This window comes from Oryx dammah, unplaced genomic scaffold (assembly GCF_014754425.2).
Source record: "Oryx dammah isolate SB20612 unplaced genomic scaffold, SCBI_Odam_1.1 HiC_scaffold_28, whole genome shotgun sequence".
Taxonomy (NCBI): Eukaryota; Metazoa; Chordata; class Mammalia; order Artiodactyla; family Bovidae; genus Oryx; species Oryx dammah.
The window spans coordinates 18,552,393-18,576,750 of record NW_024070212.1 but is presented as its reverse complement, the minus strand read 5'-3'; the positions used below and the strand labels follow the sequence as shown (position 1 = coordinate 18,576,750).

General features: G+C 43.2%; 1 protein-coding gene across 1 annotated transcript; it reads right to left on the bottom strand.

The window, feature by feature from the left end:
* Window positions 1-19,705: 19,705 nt before the first annotated feature.
* LOC120855877 (alpha-1,3-mannosyl-glycoprotein 4-beta-N-acetylglucosaminyltransferase B) lies at window positions 19,706-21,902 on the bottom strand. The gene has a single exon (XM_040230691.1). The coding sequence runs from the start codon at window positions 21,810-21,812 to the stop codon at window positions 20,166-20,168; it is 1,647 nt and encodes a 548-aa protein (XP_040086625.1). The 5' UTR covers window positions 21,813-21,902; the 3' UTR covers window positions 19,706-20,165.
* Window positions 21,903-24,358: the final 2,456 nt, after the last annotated feature.

Sequence of the window (24,358 nt, the reverse complement as noted above, 5' to 3'; positions counted from 1 at the left end):
CGGGCCCCAGTGCTCCTCATCCTCAAATAGAGCTGGGTGGTGCCTAAAATTACCCTGAAGGCAGAAAGAAGCTACAAAATGCCCTGTTGTGCCCTCTAGTTTGCCCTGTCTCACCAGATAGCCTCTCTTCCTGCAGTCCCCTCCAGTGGCTTCAGGACAAGTTAGGCATGAAAGATAATGGGAGAAAAAAATAAACAACATTCCAGCTTGGATTACAGCTGGCTGGCTCTCCACCATATACCATCACCAGCTTATTATTAAGAGACTGACAGCAAGAATTCTAAATAGATAAACAAGGTCCCACTATATAGCACAAGGAACTATATTTAATACCTTGTAATAATCTATAATGGAAAAAAGAATCTGAAAAAAGAATCAGTTATATATATGTGTGTGTGTGTATATATATATATATATAACACTGAATCACTTTACTGTATACCTGAAATGAACACAACATTGTAAATTAACTATACTCCAATTTTTTTAAATGCTTGAACAAACCCATGGTTTAAGAAAAAAGATTAGTAGCAAGAATTCTAGAACCAGATTGCCTGTATTTGAATTCTGGTTCTACCAGTTCCTAGCTATATCAGTTTAGGCAAATGTCTTAATCCCTCTGTACTTCTGTTTCCTCATCTCTAAAAGAGAGACAATAAAAATACCTACCCTCAAAAGTTGCTTTGACAATTAAATAACAATATATGTAAAGCTGTTTGAATACTATTTACATGCCCTAAGTATTACTGTTATTATTGCAGTAATAAAGCCCTTCTGAGAAAAAGTTCTAGAGCTCTGTTGTACAACAATGTGAATATACTACTGAACTGTAGATTTAAAAATGATTAAGACAGTACATTTAATCATAGAGGTTCTTTCCACAATTAAAAAATGTTGTAACACTTCGAAAACAGAAGTTTTTAACATGGGAGTTTATAATTAAGGTATTTACTTTCGACTCTAGAGAATCAGTGGTCCTTTTCTTAAATCGTAGATAATTAATAACTGTCTCTTGATAAAGAATAATAAAGCGTTTCTGAGAGATGATCCTGAGTGTTAATGGAGAAAGAAAATCCTGCAATGGGTAAAATTTCAGGTAGAACGCATCCCTGGCTCCACTGGGAGAAGAGGCCCCAGGGGAGCTCTAATGAGTCATGCGTAAGGCCAGTGCTTTGGCTGGGTGGACAGACTTGGCTGGAACAAAAATCAGAGGTTCGGGAAGAAGTCTTGTGAGTAGAAGTCACAGGAGGACCCCAGAAGACAAGAATATTTGTGTCCAGTACACCAAGTCCCCGTCATAAGGCTGACTCCTTTAGAGGCTGCTCCTGTGATTAGCCGGGCGAGGTGAACCTGACTTATGGTGGCCATTCTGTCCCTCCCTTCCCCCCAGACAGTCTGTGAACAAAGTGGCGTGGTGCCAAGGACACAGCTGAATGTGGCCTTCACAGGATGGACCACCTCTTACCAAGTCAGACCTAGTGGGGAATACTACTTGGCCCACAAATGCTAGAAACCCAGCCCACCCACGTGATGAAGTGTGTTTATGTTAGCTCTCTTCTACCATGGAAAGGGCAGAAATTGTTCTCTCTAGAAGGCAATTACATATCTTTTTTTCCCACTGTTGATTTCATGATTATTTTATTTTTTAAAACGTATTTATTTTTAACTGGAGGATAGTTGATTTACAATGTTGTGTTGGTTTCTGCTGGATGTCAACATGAATCAGCCATAGGTATACATACGTCCCCTCCCTCTTGAATCTCCCTCCCACCCCCCACCCCATCCTACCCCTTTAGGTTGTCACAGAGCACCATGCTGAGCTCCCTGGGCTATATAGCAACTTCTCATTAGTGATCTGTTTTATCCATGATAATGTATATGTTTCATTGCTACTCTCTCAATTTGTCCCACCCTTTCCTAAAAGGCAATAACATATTTTTAGCCTTGGATTTCTTTTCCCCGCTCCCTTACCTCTGCCATCCCCACCACTTGTGGACATTCTGGATGCCTCATATACACGGTTCCCCACAAACTTGGCTTCTGACCAGAATCTCACTGTACGGCGAAAGTGCTAACAGTGTCTGGCATGTGAAGATCTCTGCAAGTATTAGTGTAACCGAAAGTACGGTCCAGCTGCTCAGAAGCCAATAAAGAAGGAAGCTGGTGGAAGGTTTGCTCTATTTTGGATGCTGACAACTGGGACAGGCAGAGGAGGGTAACCAGAGCAGACTACTGTCCAAAGGCTGACTCCCCTTGACTGACAATCAGTGGGCAAGAGCTTTTATAGATGGAGGGAGAGGGCTCCAAGCAGAAACAGCATAGTCCTCTTGAAACTGGTCATGTGGTGTTCTGACCAACATCATCCTGACTGTTACAAGTACAGTTAGTGTTCAGTTCCAGGGCTGGTTTTTATTCCCATTTCCTTGAGGCCAGTTCTCAGAATTGTCATGTCTTACGTCATGGGTACAGTCTGGTCATCGTGTAAGTTAACTTCTTCCACCTGCTAGGAGCTTCGTTACCTATAAGATAGCTCACAAGATATGGCTCAGAACATTATCTGTAGCCCTTGCTCTGCTGCTGCTGCTAAGTCGCTTCAGTCGTGTCCAACTCTGTGCGACCCCAGAGGCGGCAGCCCACCAGGCTCCCCCATCCCTGGGATTCTCCAGGCATGAACACTGGAGTGGGTTGCCATTTCCTTCTCCAATGCATGAAAGTGAAAAGTGAAAAGTGAAAGTGAAGTCGCTCAGTCGTGTCTGACCCTTTTCGACCCCGTGGACTGCAGCTCACCAGGTTCCTCCATCCATGGGATTTTCCAGGCAAGAGTACTGGAGTGGGGTGCCATTGCCTTCTCCTCGGTAGCCCTTGAGGAGGGTCCAAAGGCTCTTGACTTTGCTTACTGACTATTATTGCTTTGTCCTGTTTGACTGCTTTTTTTTGTTTGTTTCTGTCACTCCTCTGATTTTGTTTTTTCACTCCTGCGATTAAACTTATTCTTTGGCTGAAGTTTTTCCACAGACCAAATGCAGGCAGAGGATGTGGCGGGGAAGGACCATATGGTCCTGCTCTGTTTCATTAGCTCATCTAATCTTCACAGCAACCATATTAAACTCCATACTATTATTGTTTCAATTTTACAGATAAGGAAACTGAGTTACAGAGAAGGGTTTTCTAACAGAGCTTTATTTATGTATTGATATTTGGCTGTGTTGGGTCTTTGCTGCTGTGCTGGCTCTCTCTAGCTGCAGGGAGCAGGGGCTGCTCTATAGTTGTGGTGTGCGGGCTTCTCATTACGCTGGTTTATCTCGCTGTGGAGCATGGGCTCTGGGGAGCATAGGTCAATAGCCTAGTGGCTTGTGTTATGTGGGATCTTCCTGCACCAGTGATTGAGGCCGTGTCGCCTGCACTGACAGGTGGACTCTTTACCCCTGAGTCACCAGGGAAGCCCACAGAGAAGTTTTGTAAATGGCTCAAAGTCACAGTAGGTAAGCAAGTGGGGAGCCTATATTTGAACCCAGACAGTTTGGTTCCAGAGTCTACACTCTTACCTATCCCAGGAAGACCCACGGGAGTCATGGATCTTATGATGTACCCCATCCTTCAGAAGCAGTTGGCATTACGCAGACTTAGTTATGGCAAAACCTTCTGAGGACGGAGTGCTGACCACAAAGGGGAGTACAGTGTATGCTCTGAACTGGCAGCTATTCTATGACACCATTTCTCTCTCAGCCACATACACAGTGGCCCCAAGAAGACAGAGAGAGAGCAGGGAGTGGGGCCTTTCACTTCTCCACCTAATAACCCATTCACGACATTTTTACTTGTAGTCCCATGACTCTGGGCTCTTCTGGTTTAGAGGTTTGATATTCCAAGGAGGGGCTTCCCAGATGGGACTAGTGATAAAGAACCATCTGCCAGTGCAGGAGACATAAGAGACGCAGGTTTGATCCCTGGGCCGGAAAGATCCCTTGGAGGAGGGCATGGCAACCCACTCCCTGGGAGAATCCCATGGACAGAGGAGCCTAGCGGGCTACCGTCCATAGGGTTGCAAAGAGTTGGGCACAACTGAACAACTGAACACACAAGCACACACACACATCCCAAAGGGATATGCTCCCACAAAGGAGATACCAGTAGTCCCCTTCCACTGGAATCAGAGGCAGACACCTGGCCATTGGAGGGTGTTTATGCCATCGAGTGAACAGGTAGAAAAGGGGGATAAGATACTAGCTGGGATGATTGATTCTGACGATTTAAAGAAAATAAGGTTACTGTTACACAACAGGATGAGAGGAAGATATGTGCAACCCAGGGGTACCCAGGGATATATTATACCACCGTGTCCAGAGGTTAAAGTTAACAGAAGACTAAAGCAGCAGAAGCAAGAAAACAGAGTTGAGATCCTCCAGGAGTGAAGGCTTAGGTCACTCCATAAGAAAAGAACCCAACCATCTTAAGTCCTGACTATATAACAGTGGTTTAGAGACTGCGCTCTGGTGCCAGATTACCTGGATTTCTAAATTTTTATTTTTAATTACCATTTTTTTAAAATTATCAAACTATGACAACACATTTACAGAAGACTTGGAAAATACAGAACAAGTTTCCACTATCATTCAGTTCAGTTCAGTTCAGTCGCTCAGTCGTGTCCAACTCTTTGTGACCCCATGAATCGCAGCATGCCAGGCCTCCCTGTCCATCACCATCTCCTGGAGTTCACCCAGACTCACGTCCATCGAGTCCGTGATGCCATCCAGCCATCTCATCCTCGGTCGTCCCCTTCTCCTCCTGCCCCCAATCCCTCCCAGCATCAGAGTCTTTTCCAATGAGTCAACTCTTCTCATGAGTTGTCCAGAGTACTGGAGTTTCAGCTTTAGCATCATTCCTTCCAAAGAAATCCCAGGGTTGATCTCCTTCAGAATGGATTGGTTGGATCTCCTTGCAGTCCAAGGGACTTGCAAGAGTCTTCTCCACACCACAGTTCAAAAGCATCAACTCTTTGGCGCTCAGCTGTCTTCACAGTCCAACTCTCACATCCATACATGACTACTGGAAAAACCATAGCCTTGACTAGGCGGACCTTAGTCGGCAAAGTAATGTCTCTGCTTTTGAATATGCTATCTAGGTTGGTCATAACTTTTCTTTCAAGGAGTAAGTGTCTTTTAATTTCATGGCTGCAGTCACCATCTGCAGTGATCTTGGAGCCCCAAAAAATAAAGTCTGACATTGTTTCTACTGTTTCCCCATCTATTTACCATGAAGTGATGGGACCAGATGCCATGATCTTCGTTTTCTGAATGTTGAGCTTTAAGCCAACTTTTTCACTCTCCACTTTCACTTTCATCAAGAGGCTTTTGAGTTCCTCTTCACTTTCTGCCATAAGGGTGGTATCATCTGCATAGCTGAGGTTATTGATATTTCTCCCAGCAATCTTGATTCCAGCTTGTGTTTCTTCCAGCCCAGCGTTTCTCATGATGTACTCTGCATAGAAGTTAAATAAGCAGGGTGACAATATACAGCCTTGATGTACTCCTTTTCCTATTTGGAACCAGTCTATTGTTCCATGTCCAGTTCTAACTGTTGCTTCCTGACCTGCATACAGATTTCTCAAGAAGCCGGTTAGGTGGTCTGGTATTCCCATCTCTTTCAGAATTTTCCACAGCTTACTGTGATCCACACAGTCCAAGGCTTTGGCATAGTCAATAAAGCAGAAATAGATGTTTTTCTGGAACTCTCTTGCTTTTTCCATGATCCAGCGGATGTTGGCAATTTGATCTCTGGTTCCTCTGCCTTTTCTAAAACCAGCTTGAACATCAGGGAGTTCACGGTTCACGTATTGCTGAAGTCTGGCTTGGAGAATTTTGAGCATTACTTTACTAGCGTGTGAGATGAGTACAATTGTGTGGTAGTCTGAGCATTCTTTGGCATTGCCCTTCTTTGGGATTGGAATAAAAACTGACCTTTTCCAGTCCTGTGGCCACTGCTGAGTTTTCCAAACTTGCTGGCATATTGAGTGTAGCACTTCCACAGCATCATCTTTCAGGATTTGAAATAGCTCAACTGGAATTCCATCACCTCCACTAGCTTTGTTCGTAGTGATGCTTTCTAAGGCCCACTTGACTTCACTTTCCAAGATGTCTGGCTCTAGATGAGTGATCATATCATCATGATTATGTGGGTCGTGAAGATCTTTTTTGTACAGTTCTTCCGTGTATTCTTGCCACTTCTTCTTAATATCTTCTGCTTCTGTTAGGTCCAGACCATTTCTGTCCTTTATTAAGCCCATCGTTGCATGAAATGTTCCCTTGGTATCTCTAATTTTCTTGAAGAGATCTCTAGTCTTTCCCATTCTGTTGCTTTCCTCTATTTCTTTGCACTGATCGCTGAAGAAGGCTTTCTTATCTCTTCTTGCTCTTCTTTGGAACTCTGCATTTAGATGCTTATATCTTTCCTTTTCTCCTTTGCTTTTTGCCTCTCTTCTTTTCACAGCTATTTGTAAGGCCTCCCCAGACAGCCATTTTGCTTATTTGCATTTCTTTTCCATGGGGATGGTCTTGATCCCTGTCTCCTGCACAATGTCACGAACCTCATTCCATAGTTCATCAGGCACTCTATCTATCAGATCTAGACCCTTAAATCTATTTCTCACTTCCACTGTATAATCATAAGGGATTTGATTTAGGTCATACCTGAATGGTCCAATTTTTTTAAAGTAGATAAGATTTTTAGTTGGAGTCTTGATATCAAGCTCTCAAAAATCTATAGAATGAATATACAGAGAAGTAGAAGGAGGTAGTAGATTCGAAAAGAATTGTGAACCAATTCAACACAGTTAAGATTTATACAATTTTCATACAACATTAGGTTACAAATTCTATTCAAGTTCCCATATGCTATAAACAGGAGACACTAGAACGTATCCTGGGACATAAAACAGGGTGCAAACATTTCATGGCCTACACAGACTACTTGGATTTAAATCTGAGTGTTAACACATGCTAGCTGTGTACCTGTGTCTACTTTAGTTTCCACACCTGTAAAAAGGGGATAATAATGGTTCATATATCAAATGGTTATTTTGAGAATTGAGTAATACTCATAAAACACTTGGGACAGGGTCTGGCATGTAGTAAACACTCCATAAATGTTAGCTATGATTAAGGCAAAGGACTAAAAAGCAACAGAGGAAAGTCATAAATACTAGCAGCAGCCTCGGGATCAGTTGCGAAAATGAGAGCAGTATACACTAAAACTTGTACAGGAATGTTTGTACCCGTCTTACTTGTAAGAGCCAAAACTAGTCAGAAACAATCCAGATGTTCTGCAGTCTGTGATTAAACAAACGGTGGTATCCATCCACACCATGGTAGATTGCCGCAGTCAGAAGGAACGAACTGTTGCACAGTGAAAGAAACCTTCAACAAAATGAAAAGGCAGCCTACTGAATGGGAGAAAAGACCTGCAAATCATCTATCTGATAAGAGGTTAATGTCCAAAATCTATAAAGACCTCATACAAAGTCTATAAAGCGCTCATACAACTTAACAGCAAAAGAACAATCTAATTAATAAATGGGCCAAGAATCTGAATAGACATTTTCCCGCAGAGGACCTACAGATTGGCAAAAGGGGCATGAAAAGGTACTCAGCATCACTGCTCACCACGGAAATGCAGATCAAAATCACAGTGAGGTAACATTCCATACCTGTTAGAATGGCTATTGTCAAAAAACAGCAAATAACAAGTGTTGGTGAGGATGCGGAGGAAAGGAAACCCTGATGCACTGCTAATAGGAATAAATAAATAGTAAACAAACTGGTGCAGCCACCGTGGAAACCAATATGGAGGTTACTCAAAAATGAAAAATAGAACTGCCATACAATGCAGCAACTACAATTCTGGGTACCTAGTCAAAAAAATGAAAATACTAACATGAAAAGATATGAGTACCCCCATAGCATAGCACCATTATTCACACTAGCCAAGATGTAGAAGCAACCTTAGTGTCCTTCTATGGATGAATGGATAAAGAAAATATTACACACACACACACACACACATACACATGGATATTTTTTTAGCCATAAAAAGAAGGAAATCTTGCCATTTGCAAATTTGAAAACTCATGGGTGGACCTTGAGGGCAATTCAGTTCAGCTCAGTTCAGTCCAGTTGCTCAGTCGTGTCAGACTCTGCGATCCCATGAACCACAGCACGCCAGGCCTCCCTGTCCATCACCACCTCCTGGAGTTCACTCAAACTCATGTCCATTGAGTTGGTGATGCCATCCAGCCATCTCATCCTCTGTCATCCCCTTCTCCTCCTGCCCCCAATCCCTCCCAGCATCAGAGTCTTTTCTAACGAGTCAACTCTTCGCATGAGGTGGCCAAAGTATTGGAGTTTCAGCTTTACCAACAGTTTTCCAATGAACACCCAGGGCTGATCTCCTTTAGAATGGACTGGTTGGATCTCCTTGCAGTGCAAGGGACTCTCAAGAGTCTTCTCCAACACCACAGTTTAAAAGCATTAATTCTTCCGCGCTCAGCCTTCTTCACAGTCCAACTTTCACATCCATACATGACCACTGGAAAAACCATAGCCTTGACTAGACGGACCTTTGTTGGCAAAGTAATGTCTCTGCTTTTGAATATGCTATCTAGGTTGGTCACAACCTTCCTTCCAAGGAGTAAGCATCTTTTAATTTCATAGCTGCAATCACCATCTGCAGTGATTTTGGAGCCCCCCAAAATAAAGCCTGTCACTGTTTCCACTGTTTCCCCATCTATTTCCCATGAAGTGATGGGACCAGATGCCATGATCTTCGTTTTCTGAATGTTGAGCTTTAAGTTTACTTTTTCACTCTCCACTTTCACTTTCATCAAGAGGCTTTTTAGTTCCTCTTCACTTTCTGCCATAAGGGTGGTGTCATCTGCATATCTGAGGTGATTGATATTTCTCCCGGCAATCTTGATTCCAGCTTGTGCTTCTTCCAGCCCAGCGTTTCTCATGATGTACTCTGAATAGAAGTTAACTAAGCAGGGTGACAATATACAGCCTTGACGTACTCCTTTTCTTATTTGGAACCAGTCTGCTGTTCCATGTCCAGTTCTAACTGTTGCTTCCTGACCTGCATACAGATTTCTCAAGAGGCAGTTCAGGTGGTCTGGTATTCCCATCTCTTTCAAAATTTTCCACAGATTATTGTGACCAACAGAGTCAAAGGCTTTGGCATAGTCAATAAAGCAGAAGTAGATGTTTTCCTGGAACTCTCTTGGTTTTTCCATGATTCAGTGGATGTTGGCAGTTTGATCTCTGGTTCCTCTGCCTTTTCTAAAACCAACCTGAACGTCTGGAAGTTCACGGTTCACGTATTGAATATGCTATCTAGGTTGGTCATAACTTTCCTTCCAAGGAGTAAGCGTCTTTTAATTTCATGGCTGCAATCACCATCTGCAGTGATTTTGGAGCCCCAGAAAATAAAGTCTGACACTGCTTGAGGGCAATACACTAACTGAAATAAGTCAGAAAGAAAAAGACAAATACTGTATAATCTCACTTATATGTGGAATCTTAAAAACAAACCAAACAAAGTCATAGATACAGAGAGTATGCCAGAAGCAAGGATTGGAGAGGCTGGGGGAAGCAGGGGAAGGGGATCAAAAGGTACAAATTTCCAATTATAAGATAAATAAGTCATGGGGACATAATGTATAGTATGCTGACTGTACTTAATAATACTAATTGTATATTTAAAAATTACCAAGCGTGTAGATCTTAAAAGTTCTCATCACAAGACAGAAAAAATTTGTAACTATAGTCATGGATGTTAATCAGACTTATTGTGGTGATCATTTACAATAAATACAAATATCAAATCATTATGTCATATACCTGAAACAAATATAATGTTGTATGTCAATTACGTCTCAGTTTTTAAAAAATGAACTATTGTTACATGCAACAACCTGGTTGAATCTCCAGAGAATCATGCTAAAAAAGCCAATCACAAAAGGTTACAAGCTATATAATTCAATCTCCATAACAATATCTTGAGATGATAACAATATACAAATGGAGAACAGATTAGAGATTATATGGAGTTAAGGACCTTTGAAGGAGGTGGCCATTATCTTCATTACTTCTACCATAGTTCAGCCTCAGGTCAAATAACAGGGAGGGAACACAGCCTGCCCTGTTATTGGATTAAAGATTTACTGAGCATGGCACAGCCCATCAGAACAAGACCCAGTTTCCCTCTCAGTCAGTCTCTCCCATCAGGAAGCTTCCATAAGCCTCTTATCCCTCTCCATCAGAGGGCAGACAGACTGAAAACCACAGTCAAAGAAAACTAACCAATCTGATCACATGGCCCACAGCCTTGTCTAACTCAATGAAACTATGAGCCATGCCATGCAGGGCCACTCAAGACAGATGGGTCATGGTGGAGAGTTCTGACAAAATGTGGTCCACTGGAGAAGGGAATGGCAAACCACTTCAGTATTCTTGCCTTGAGAACCCCAAGAACAGTAGGAAAAGGCAAAAATATAGGACACTGAAAGATGAACTTCCCCAGGTTGGTAGGTGCCATATATGCTACTGGATGTCAGGGGAGAAATAACTCCAGAAAGAATGAAAACACAGAGCCAAAGCAAAAGCAACACACAGCTATGGATGTGACTGGTGATGGAAGCAAGGTCCAATGCTGTAAAGAGCAATATTGCATAGGAACCTGGAATGTTAGGTCTATGAATCAAGGCAAATTGGAAGTGGTCAAACAGGACATGGCAAGAGTGAGCATCGACATTTTATGAATCAGCAAGCTAAAATGGACTGGAAAGGGTGAATTTAACTCAGATGACCATTATATCTACTACTGTGGGCAAGAATCCCGTAGAAAAAATGGAGTAGCCATCATTGTCAACAGAAGAGTCCAAAATGCAGTACTTGGATCCAATCTCAAAAACAACAGAATGATCTCTGTCTGTTTCCAAGGCAAACTATTCAATATCACAGTAATCCAAGTCTATGCCCCAATCAGTAATGCTGAAGAAGCTGAAGTTGAACGGTTCTATGAATACCTACAAGACCTTCTAGAACTAACACCCCAAAAGATGTCCTTTTCATTATAGGGGACTGGAATGCAAAAGTAAGAAGTCAAGAAATACCTGGAATAACAGGCAAATTTGCCCTTGTATTACAAAATGAAGCAGGGCAAAGGCTAATAGAGTTTTGCCAAGAGTTTTGCACTGGTCATAGCAAACACCCTCTTCCAACAACACAAGAGAAGACTCTACACATGGACATCACCAAATGGTCAATACTGAAATCAGATTGATTATGTTCTTTGCAACCAAAGATGGAGAAGCTCTATACGGTCAGCAAAAGCAAGACAGGGAGCTGACTGTGGCTCAGATCATGAACTTCTTATTGCCAAATTCAGACTTAAATGGGAGAAAGTAGGGAAAACCACTAGACCATTCAGGTATGACCTAAATCAAATCCCTTATGATTATACAGTAGAAGTGAGAAATAGATTCAAGGGATTAGACCTGATAGACAGAGTGCCTGGAGAACTATGGACAGAAGTTTGTAACTATACAGGAGGCAGGGATCAAGACATCCCCAAGAAAAATAAATGCAAAAAGGCAAAATGGCTGTCTGAGGAGGCCTTACAAAAGCTGAGAAAAGAAGTGAAAGGCAAAGGAGAAAAGGAAAGATGTACCCATTTGAATGCAGAGTTCCAAAGAATAGCAAGGAGAGATAAGAAAGCCTTCCTCAGTGATCAGTGCAAAGAAATAGAGGAAAACATCAGAATGGGAAAGACTAGAGATCTCTTCAAGAAAATTAGAGATACCAAGGGAATAGTTCATGCAAAGATGGGAACAATAAAGGACAGAGACAGTATGGACCTAACAGAAGCAGAAGATATTAAGAAGAAGTGGCAACAATACACAGAAGAACTGTACAAAAAGACCTTCACGACCTAGTTAACCATGATGGTGTGATCACTCACCTAGAGCCAGACATCCTGGAACGCAAAGTCAAGTGGACCTTAAGAAGCATCACTACGAACAAAGCTAGTGATGAAATTCCAGTTGAGCTATTTCAAATCCTGGAAGATGATGCTGTGAAAGTGTTGCACTCAATATGCCAGCAAATTTGGAAAACTCAGCAGTGGCCACAGGCCTGGAAAAGGTCAGTTTTCATTCCAATGCCAAAGAAAGGCAATGCCAAAGAATGTTCAGACTACTGCACAATTGCACTCATCTCACACGCTAGCAAAGTAAAGCTCAAAATTCTCCAAGCCAGGCTTCAGCAATATGTGAACTGTGAACTTCCAGATGTGTAGGCTGGTTTTAGTAAAGGCAGAGGAACCAGAGATCAAATTGTCAACATTCGTTGGATCATGGAAAAAGCAAGAGAGTTCCAGAAAAACATCTACTTCTGCTTTGTTGACTATGCCAAAGCCTTTGATTGTGTGGATTACAGCAAACTGTGGAAAGTTCTTTAAGAGATGGGAATACCAGACCACCTAACCTGCCTCCTGAGAAATCTGTATGCAGGTCAAGAAGCAACAGTTAGAACTGGGCATGGAACAACAGATTGGTTCCAAATCAGGAAAGGAGTACATTAAGGCTGTATATTGTCACCCTGATTATTTAACTTATATGCAGAGTACATCATGAGAAATGCCAGGCTGGATGAAGCACACTCTGCAATCAGGATTGCCGGGAGAAATATCAATAACCTCAGATATGCAGCTGACACCACACTTATGGCAGAAAGTGAAGAAGTAAAGAGCCTCTTGAAGAAAGTGAAAGAGGAGAGTCTTAAAACTCAACATTCAGAAAACTAAGATCGTGGCATCTGGTCCCATCACCTCATAGCAAATAGATGGGGAAACAGTGGAAACAATGACAGACTTTATTTTGGGGGCTCCAGAATCACTGCAGATTGTGACTGCAGCCATGAAATTAAAAGACGCTTGCTCCTTGGAAGGAAAGTTATGACAAACCCAGACAGCGTATTAAAAAGCAGAGACATTATTTTGCCAATATAGGTCCATCTAGTTCAAGTTATGGTTTTTCCAGTAGTCATGTATGGATGTGAGTGTTGGACTATAAAGAAAGCTGAGCCCTGAAGAACTGATGCTTTTGAACTGTGGTGTTAGAGAAGACTTGAGAGCCTTTTGGACTGCAAGGAGATCCAACCAGTCCATCCTAAAGGAAATTAGTCTTGAATATTTATTGGAAGGACTGATACTGAAGCTGAAACTCCAATACTTTGGCCACCTGATGCAAAAGAAGTGACTTGTTTGAAAAGACCCTGATGCTGTGAAAGATTGAAGGCAGTAAGAGAAGGGGACGACAGAGGATGAGATGGTTAGATGGCATCACTGACTTAATGGACATGAGTTTGAGTAAACTCCAGGAGTTAGTGATGGATAGGGAGGCCTGTTGTGATGCGGTCCACGGGGTCTTAAAGAGTTGGACATGACTGAGCGACTGAACTGAAGTGAACTGAAAATGTGGATGAGGGTAAGAGAAAGTGCGTGTGGCTATAAATAGGTAACAGAAGGTGATAAAAATGCTCTGTATCTTGATTGTACCAATGTCAATTTCCTGGTTATAACAATGTACTATAGCTTTGCAAGGTGTCACCCTTGGGAGAAACTGGGTAAAGGATACACAGCATCTTTCTTTTTTTTTTTCATTAATTTTTTAAATTGGAGGATAATTGCTTTATGATATTGCATTGGTTTCTGCCATTATTATGTATTATTTCTTATACAGCATGTGAATTTATACTTATCTCAAAATAAGTTAAATTAAAAATTGGAACAGCAGTTTTTATTCATATTTCCTCCTTTGTTTTGTGTATGTGTGTTTTTAATTTGTATCTTTTGCCAATTTTGTGGTGTAAATACTACTGATTTCAAGCTCCCAAGGTGTCATCACTAAACGTGGAGTTGGGAAGAGATGTGCGCAATTATTCCCAGGTGGTACTGGTGGTAAAGATCCTGCCTGCCAATTCAGGAGAGACAAGAGATGCAGGCTAGATCCTTGGATTGGGAAGATCCCCTGGAGGAGGGCACGGCAACCCACTCCAGTACTCTTGCCTGGAGAATCCCACGGCCAGAGGAGCCTGGCTGGCTGCAGTCCATAGGGTTGCACAGAGTTGGACACACCCGTGCACGTGCACAATCAGGTTGCACAAACCAGTGCAGGCCAGCAAAACCTTTGTGCCAAGTTAGGAAGGTTGATAATGCTCTGTGTTGGAGACGTGTTGGGTCTTCCCAGGTGGCTCAGCGCTGGAGAATCCACCTGCCAGTGCAGGAGACATGGGCTCAATCTCTGGGTGGAGAAGATCCCCTGGAAAAGGAAATGTAACCCAGTCTAGTATTCTTGCCTGGATAATCCCAAGGACAAAGGAGTTTGGCGGGCTATACAGCTCACAAGGTCGCAGAGTCAGACACAACTGAGTGACTGAGCACACAGGCATGGAGGGGTATTAGAGGAGAACACTGATGCATGATTAACGGAGATTTCTATTAATAGAAATACCTGACCAAGTCCTGCTGCTGCTGCTAAGTCGCTTCAGTTGTGTCCGACTCTGTGCGATCCCATAGACGGCAGCCCACTAGGCTCCCCCATCCCTGGGATTCTCCAAGCAAGAGCATTGGAGTGGGTTGCCATTGCCTTCTCCGGACCAAGTGCATAAAGATACAAAAATAGCCATCTATTGTATAACTATTTGTAATAGTAAAAACAGTAGACATTTCATTAAGGAGGATGGTGAAACAATTCTTGATTGGAAACTTTCCTGATGGTCTAGTAGTTAAGACTCTGCTTCCATGCAGGGGGTGCAGGTTCGACCCCTGGTCTGGAAACTAAGATCCCACATGCAGAGGACAAAAAAACCCTAAAAACAATTCATGATTATCCAAAACTAATATAACATTGAAACTAATATAACTGAAACTAATAAAACTGAAACTGAAAAATATAACTGAAACTAATATAACATTGTAAATCAATTATACTTCAATAAAAATAAATTTAAAAAAAGAAAAAATAACATTTTATGATAGATCTATGTTGTGGAATACTATGAAGTCATCACAATAAAGTATTATAAGTAAGTCATACATGCTGGCATGGAAGGAGAGTCAAGATATTTTGTACAACATGATTTTTAAATTTTTAATAAATAACTGGTTGCATGTGGACAAAAGCAGTCTGGAAAGACACAACCAAATGCAAGTGAAAAGAGTGAAATTGAATATTTTTACTTTGTTTGTTTATGTATTTTATCTTAATTTTTAAGATAACAAATAGGTATTGTTTATACTTTCTAAAACTAATTTTTAGCCCAAGCAGGCCTGAACAGGACACATTTCATAAAGTTCATAGAGGACTGTCTCAAGGCCAGGGACCCTAAAACAGAAGGTGAGTCAGAAAAAGAAGGACATTCACTGAAAAAAATTCCAGTAATTAATTTAATCCTATAAATTATCTTAATGAGAATGAAAATTGTAAGGCACTGGAAGCAACTAATGTGGCTGCAGAAACAAGTTCTCTGAAATAGGATTTTTGAAGAGCTTGTTCCAAACATGAAAAGAGGAGGGCTGAAGTTTTCCCCTTTGCTCTCCAATATCTTTGCTTCCTTTTAGATGACTTTATAACACCAGCTTTATTGAGATATAATTCACATATCATAAAATTTACCCACTTAAAGTATACAGTTCAGTGGTTCTTTCTTTTTTTTTTTTTTCTATTTTTTTTACTGATCATTTCATTGGTTTTTAAGTACACTCACAGGTGATGCAATCATCAACACAATTGAATTTTAGACTATTTTCATAATCTCAAAAAGGAAATAGTATCTGTTAGTAGCTACTTTCCATTCTCCACCCCCAGTTCTAGGCAGCCACTAATCTATAGATCTGCCTTTTCTGGGCATTTTGTATAAATAGAACCATATAATATGTGGCTTTCTATGTCTGATTTATTTCACTTCATGTGATGATTTCAAGGTCCACCCACCTATGTTGTAGGAGGTATCAATACTTCATTACATTTCACAGGCAAATAATATTCCATTGTACAGCTATACATATTTATTTTGTTTATTCATCAGTTGATCGACATATGGGTTCTTTCCACTTTTTGGTGATTATGAATAATGCTACCGTGAATATTTGTGTACCAGTTTCCTCTGGACATATATTTTCATTCTCTTGAGTATCTCACTTAGGAGTGATGAGAAACCTTTTTCTGTCTGATTGAGGAGCGGGATTTCTGTCTCTACCATGTTGGTGGCGTTTCTCAAATGTCTAGCTGTATCTGGTGATCCTGTTTATATTTAAATCAGATTTTTTCAGCGTGTCCATCTCAGTCCAGCCTTTCAAGGTAGCCATTGCCTCCAAATTCCAAGAGTCTTAGGATATTTTTGCTTTGCCATATTTTTCTCTTTTTTTTTTTACTTTTTATTTATTTATTTGGCTGCACTGGGTCTTAGTTTCCACATGTGGGATCTAGTTCCCTAACCAGGGATGGAACCCAGGCTCCCTGCATTAACAGCAGAGTCTTAACCCCTGGACCACTAGGGAAATTCCTTCTTTGCCATCTTAAAGCCCAAAGTCTCTGGTATACCTTAAAAAATAACTACAGAAGCAATAAATATATACATTCTTCTTTTAAAAAAGTATAATAAAGTTAACCCTGGAGACTGGAATGGCTACCCACTCCAGTGTTTTTGCCTGGAGAATTCCACGGACAGAGGAGCCTGGTGGGCTACAGTCCATGAGGTCTCAAGAGTCAAACACGACTGAGTGACTAACACACACACGCACACACACACACACACACACAGAGTAAAACTAAAGTTCCATTATGACTCCTTCCAACCCTCTTTCCCTTTCCAGAGACCAAATTATTCCTCTCATTCCAGCAAAGCATACTTTCTGCTTTAATTTTGTTTCGGATTGGCAGATTTTTTTGATCTTTTACCTTGGGTATATTTTTAAGAGATTCCTTGAGTTTCCCAGAGTGTCATTATAAATAAGATTATACAATAATCTTTTCCAGCTGCCATCATGAATCCATCCTGTGTATATATACACATACATATATGCCTAGCGTGTTTCGTGTGTTTAACACAAAAGCTATAACATCGTTCATATCATTCTGTGGTTTGCCCTTCACTCCACAATGTGTTACATGTTAGGTTCTCTCTTTTACCTAACATTCCTTTGTAATAACGCTTTGCATTTAATTTATTCATTTCCTCTTTGATGGGCATTTAGACTATTATCAATTTTTTGCCATTACAAATAATGCTCCAATGAACATCCTTGAACCTGTTTCCTTGTGCCTATGTGTGATTGTCTATAGGTCATAGAGTCATTCAGCAGGTATATTTTTCAATTTTATTAGATGCTATCAAGGTGTTTTCATAGGGCCTACTTCAACATACACTCCCATCAGCAATCCATAAAAGGACCTTTCTCCATACCTTCTCCAACAGTTGATATTGCCAAATAATTCATTTCTGATCATCTAATTGGTGAAAAAGTAGTATTTCTATGTTTTAATTTGCATTTTGTTAAGTGAAGGTCTTTTATATTTTATCATTTGGATTTCTTTTCTATACATTGTTATTTATATTATTTGCTCATTTTCTTAGGATTGATTATGTTTTTCCTGCTGATATGTAAGTAAGTGTTCAGAATTTTAGTTCATTATACAATATATTTATTTCCCTGTCACCTATATTTTACTTTGTAATATTATCTTGGATCACAATAATTTTAAAATTTTTGGTATCAAATTTATCAGTCATCTTCTTTACAGTTTGAATCATGTTTTAGGAATTTATTTACTATCATAAAATATTAGTTCTCCCAAAATTCATGTACATATTTAATATAATTTCAATTAGGATCCCAATATGATTTGGCGTTTTTATAATTGGATAAAATTATCCTAAAGAAAGAATAAATAAGGAATTGCCTATCAGTCCAGTGGTTAGAACTTGGTACTTTCACTGCCATGGCCCTGGGTTCAGTCCCTGGTCAGGGAACTAAGATCCTGCAAGCTGTGCAGCACGGCCAGAAAAAAGAAAGAAAGAATAAAATACACTAAGTAGAAAGACAATGTGTTAATATTCATAATATGTCAAAAGCTGGGTTCAGTCCCTGGTCAGGGAACTAAGATCCTGCAAGCTGTGCAGCACGGCCAGAAAAAAGAAAGAAAGAATAAAATACACTAAGTAGAAAGACAATCTGTTAATATTCATAATATGTCAAAAGCTCTTAAAAATTAATCCAATATAGAAGTGAACAAACAATTTGAATAAACAAAGCAGAGAGGAGAAAAATTTCTGCCAAGAAATAATGAAAAGATGCTTAAATTCACTGTTAGTCCAGAAATTCAATGTAAAACAATATGACATTCCACCTGTCAGACAGGCACAAAATGAAAATGAGCTATCGCAGCTATTGCTGGCAAAAATGTGGAGAAAAAATGCGCTTAGTTACTCAGTCGTGTCCAACTCTTCGGGACCCTATGGACTTTAGCTTGCCAGGCTTCTCTGTCCATGGAATTTTCCAGGGAAGAATACTGGAGTGGGTTGCCATTTCCTTCTCCAGAAGAGCTTCCCGACTCAGGGATCAAACTCAAATCTCTTGCATCTCCTGCACTGGAGATGTGGATTCTTTACCACTGTGTCACCTGGGAAAGAATACCTTCATCTTTAACTTTTGACGAAAGGTAACAAACTCAAACAAAGACGCTTACTCCTTGGAAGAAAAGTTATGACCAACCTAGATAGCATATTCAAAAGCAGAGACATTACTTTGCCGACTAAGGTCCGTCTAGTCAAGGCTATGGTTTTTCCTGTGGTCATGTATGGATGTGAGAGTTGGACCGTGAAGAAGGCTGAGCGCCGAAGAATTGATGCTTTTGAACTGTGGTGTTGGAGAAGACTCCTGAGAGTCCCTTGCACTGCAAGGAGATCCAACCAATCCATTCTGAAGGAGATCAGCCCTGGGATTTCTTTGGAAGGAATGATGCTAAAGCTGAAACTCCAGTACTTTGGCCACCTCATGAGAAGAGTTGACTCATTGGAAAAGACTCTGATGCTGGGAGGGATTGGGGGCAGGAGGAGAAGGGGACGACCGAGGATGAGATGGCTGGATGGCATCACGGACTCGATGGACATGAGTCTGAGTGAACTCCGGGAGTTGGTGATGGACAGGGAGGCCTGGCGTGCTGCGATTCATGGGGTCGCAAAGAGCTGGACACGACTGAGCGACTGAACTGAACTGAACTTAAGTGAACAAACTCAGGGCTTCCCTAGTGACTCAGATGGTAAAGAATCTGCAATGTGGGAGACGCAAGTTCGATCCCTGGGTCAGGCAGATCTCCTGGAGAAGGGCATGGCAACCCATTCCAGTATTCTTGCCTGGAGAATTCCATGGACAGAGGAGCCTGGTGGGCCACAATCAATGGGGTCACAAAGAGCTATACAACTGAGTGACTAACACGTTAACAAACTCAGATTTATATACTGAAAAAATCTTTTTGTTTATAAATATTTCCTACAGGCCTCTCATTACACCATTTTTGTCTGGAGTTACATTTTACTTTCTTTAATTTACTTTAGTTCTCATAATAATTCTATTCCTCAATATTGTTATGCTCTTCTTTTTTTTTTTTTTTTCGTCATTAACCCTTTATTACAAGGAACGCTCTTATAGAAGTATATGCGGACTTAACGTGAAAAAATCAAATGTATCCAAGAATAAAAAACACAGCACATAAAGTAGTATATGCATTCCAGTGTTCGCGCCAGAGACAGTGGGTGCCCAGGAAAAAGCTCTTCTAAAACGGCCTGGCCCAACGGGGCCAGGAGGGAGCGGCTCCGGGCGGCGCGGCCGGCCTCAGGCACAGTGTAGGCGCCGCCTGCCTCTTCCCCGCGGCCGGCGGGCGGGGCAGCACCAGTTCCTGGGGCCTCCGGGCCAGCGGCCACCCCAGGCCGGCGGAGCGCGGTCCCAGGCAGAACCCCGGGCTGGGGCGGTCGTGCCTGGCCCTCCGGGGGCAGCGGCGACATCTCAGGTCTCCCAGGCTTCAGGACCAGCTGAAATGCACCTTCGTAAGTCTCAGCTTAGTCAGCCTTTTTCAGGAAAATCTCGCTCAGAATCACCCACACAGGTGAGTCTGTCTGGATGGAGAGGCGCAGTGCTTCCAGGGGGCCGAAAGCAGGGTCCACTTCACCCTGTGCCACGCCCTTGTAGAAGGAGCCTATCTGGAGATAGCCATCAGGGCTCCGAGGGTACTGCAGAGTGACCGAATGGCCCTCCTGCAGGGCCTCCTTGTCTGATTGGGGGTTATCAAAGGGCAACACCTCCACAGACGTGTTGAACAGCTTGTCCTCTGGGTGCTCGATGTTGCCACTGCGGAAGAAGAACCGCTCCAGTCTCAGTGGCTGGAAGAAGCGGAAGCGGATGAAGTCCCCTGCAGAGGGCGTGAAGGCCCAGAAGAAATCCTCGTGCAAATAAGCCTTCTCCAGGGTGAAGTGCTGGTACGTCTTGAGGCTTGTGCTCACCTCTGCTGGTGGGTTCACGTGCTCCATCCGCAGCGCGTGCTTCCCAAAGTCCTTGTCCTTCAGTTTCTGGATCTTGCCCGCCAGTGAGGAGTGAGTGCCCACATGCTGGAAGAGGGAAGGCTTGAAGCGGATGCGCAGGTTGGCTTTCTGCCGGTCGCAGTGCTTCGCATCCTTCTCAGGGTTGCAGACCTTCACCCAAAGAATGTGGTCCAGGAGCCAGTCAATGGGCTTGTCCCGGTAGAACATAAGGATGAACTCCACAATGACGCTCAGGTCCAGAGACTTGAACATCTTCCCAATGAAACCCAGCTGGGAGAACTCCAGGATCATCCAGTCTTCCGAGGGCTGCTGGAGTGCAAAGTTCTTCATGGTGCTCAGGTAGTTGGGCTTGGCTATGATGTCGTCTTCCAGCTGCACGTAGTAGATGCCTTTGGACTGTGCATACATCATGAGGAAGCAGTAATCAAGGTTCTGTTTGGTCCTCCACCTGACTCTCTCCTTGGGGTCTCCAAAGGACTCTCGGAGGCGGGAGAAGTCAGGGTAGAAGTGGGGAGAAGGGGAGATGACTTCCAGGAGCCCGGAATGGATCTCCGTAGGGAACAAGGCCTTGATATTCTCTGTCACCAGCGAGGTATACTGTGGGTCAGTCTCCGCAATCAGCACCACGATGACCGAGTCCTCCTTCTCCTGCGGGCTCAGCTCCGAGATGAGTGAGTGCAGCGTGTCAGTCAGGTAGGAGTGCACCTCGCGCCGCACGCTCGGGATGCCCATCACCACCGACACTCCGGTGCGGCCCTGGCCCACGCGCACGGCCGGCTGCAGGCTGCTTTCCTTGGCCAGCAGGTGCAGCAGGTGGTGGAAGACCGTGGGCAGGTGCAGCACGTGCTTGTGCGAAACGTTCCACGGCTTCAGGCGCGGGTCCTCAGGCAGGCGGCCCCAGGTGCGATTGCTGTCTCCATCTCGAAGCGCCTGTCTCTCGGACATGGCCCTCTTGATCTCATCCAGCACCAGGTTGAGCTCCTTGGAGCGCTTGAGGCTCTCCTGCTCGGCTGCATGCAAGCGGTCCCGCAGGGTCAGGAACTCCCGCTGGTAGACGTCCACCACATCACCTTTCTGGCCGCTGAGCGCCGCGTACCAGGAGAGCGAGAAGAAGGCGCACAGGCAGAAGAGCAGCAGCGTCAGGAAGGCGCCATTGCGGAGCCTCATCTCCTCAGGTACGCGGTGGGCGCCGGCGGGGCCGAGGCCGCATGGCCCGGGGGGCCGGGGCCGGAGCGCCGGGACCGGGAGGCTGCAGGGGCCCCGGCCCCGGGGCGGGGAGGGGCTGCGAGCCCAGGGCCGGGCGGAGGCGCGGGCCGGCCTGCCGGGCTGCGGACCGGGCCGGGCGCCGCACCGCCGGCTCCTCCAGGCTGTGGGAAGCGCACGGCCTGGGCTCGGCGCTCGGGCCGGGCCGGGCCGGGCTGGGTTAGGCTGGGCGGCGGGAGCCGCGGCCCGGCCTGGATCCTGGGCCGCCGCGGAGTTTGTTATGCTCTTCTGAATGGAATTCTAGATTTCATTACTTTTCATAGCACGGCCATTTAGTTTCTTTGATTTTCTATATAGGCATTCATTTGCCTCTCCACATTTTTTTCTTCTTCCTTAATTCCTTCTCTTTCCTTCCTCCCTCCCTTTCTCCTTTTGTTTTATTTATGAGGCCAGAATTGCCAGTCTATCAGATGCCCTGATAAGGCCTTTATTATGTTCTTTACTTTAATGAGACTGTGGGACTACATCTAAAGTTTTACCACTAACTACTGTTTATTGTTGTTGTTTAGTCGCTAAGTAGACTCTGTAACCCCATGGACTATAGCTCTCCACCCTTCTTGTAGGATTTTTTTTTTGACAATGCAATTTTCTTTGTTTTTGGCGGTGCTGGATCTTTGTTGCAGGGAGGGCTCTTTTTCTCTAGTTGTGCTGAGTCGGGGCTCCTCTCTCCAGCTGTGGTGCTCGGGCTTCTCATTGTGGTGGCTCCCCTTGTTGCCGAGCATGAGCTCTAGGGTGCTCAGGCCTCAGCAGTTGCGGCTCCTGGGCTCCAGAGCACAGGCTCAATAGTTATGGCCCATGGGCTTAGTTACTCCACAGCATGTGGGATCTTCCTGGACCAGGGACCAAACCTGTGTCTCCCGCATTGGCAGGTGGATTCTTTACCACTGAGCCACCAGGGAACCCCCTCCTTGTTGGAATTTGTTGGATATCCTTTATCAGGCTAAAGGAATTTCCCTCTATTCCTATTTTGTTAAAAGATTTGCATATTCTTTTTCATGGACGTCTGTTTTAAATGTCATCAAATTCTCTTTCTACTTCTTTTGATATATTCTCTCTTTTTTAATCTGGTGAACTACATTGATAAATTTCCTAATGGTGAATTAACCCTGAAGTCCTGAGATAAGCTCTACTCAGTCATGCGTAGTGTGTTAGTCACTCTGTCCTGTCTCACTCTTTGTGACCCCATGGACTGTAGCCCACCAGGCTCCTCTGTCCATGGAATTCTTTAGGCAAGAATATTGGCATGGGTAGCCATTCCCTTTTCCAGGGAATCTTCCCAAACCAGGGATTGAATCTGGGTCTCCTGCACTGCAGGCAAATTCGTTACTGTCTGAGCCGCCAGGAAAGCCCATAATGTATTATTTAATATACTGCTGGATTCAATTTTATTATTTTACTGTTTTTGCAAATACATTTAATAAGCCTAATGTGGTCCACTGGAGAAGGGAATGGCAAACCACTTCAGTATTCTTGCCTTGAGAACCCCATGAACAGTATGAAAAGGCAAAATGATAGGATACTGAAAGAGGAACTCCCCAGGTCAGTAGGTACCCAACACGCTACTGGAGATCAGTGGAGAAACAACTCCAGAAAGAATGAAGGGATGGAGCCAGAGCAAAAACAATACCCAGCTGTGGATGTGACTGGTGATAGAAGCAAGGTCCGATGGTGTAAAGAGCAATATTGCATAGGAACCTGGAATGTCAGGTCCATGAATCAAGGCAAATTGGAAGTGGTCAACCAAGAGATGGCAAGAGTGAACGCTGATATCCTAGGAATCAGTGAACTAAAATGGACTGGAATGGGTGAATTTAACTCAGATGACCATTATATCTACTGCTGTGGGCAGGAATCCCTCAGAAGGAATGGAGTAGCCATCATGGTCAACAAAAGAATCCAAAATGCAGTACTTGGATCCAATCTCAAAAACAACAGAATGATTTCTGTTCGTTTCCAAAGGCAAACCATTCAATATCACAGTAATCCAAGTCTATGCCCCAACCAGTAATGCTGAAGAAGCTGAAGTTGAACGGTTCTATGAAGACCTACAAGACCTTTTAGAACTAACATCCAAAAAAGATGTCCTTTTCATTATAGGGGACTGGAATGCAAAAGTAGGAAGTCAAGAAACACCTGGAGTAACAGGCAAATTTGGCCTTGGAATGAAGAATGAAGCAAGGCAAAGACTAATAGAGTTTTGCCAAGAAAATGCACTGGTCATAGCAAACACCCTCTTCCAACAACACAAGAGAAGACTCTACACGTGAACATCACCAGATGGTCAACACTGAAATCAGATTGATTATATTATTTGCGGCCAAAGATGGAGAAGCTCTATACAGTCAGCAAAAACAAGACAGGGAGCTGACTGTGGCTCAGATCATGAACTCCTTATTATCAAACTCAGACTTAAATTGAAGAAAGTAGGGAAAACACTAGACCATTCAGGT

Bases quoted from the DNA above. Each gene is read 5' to 3' on its own strand.
- LOC120855877 (XM_040230691.1), bottom strand. From the start codon at position 21,812: ATGAGGCTCCGCAATGGCGCCTTCCTGACGCTGCTGCTCTTCTGCCTG.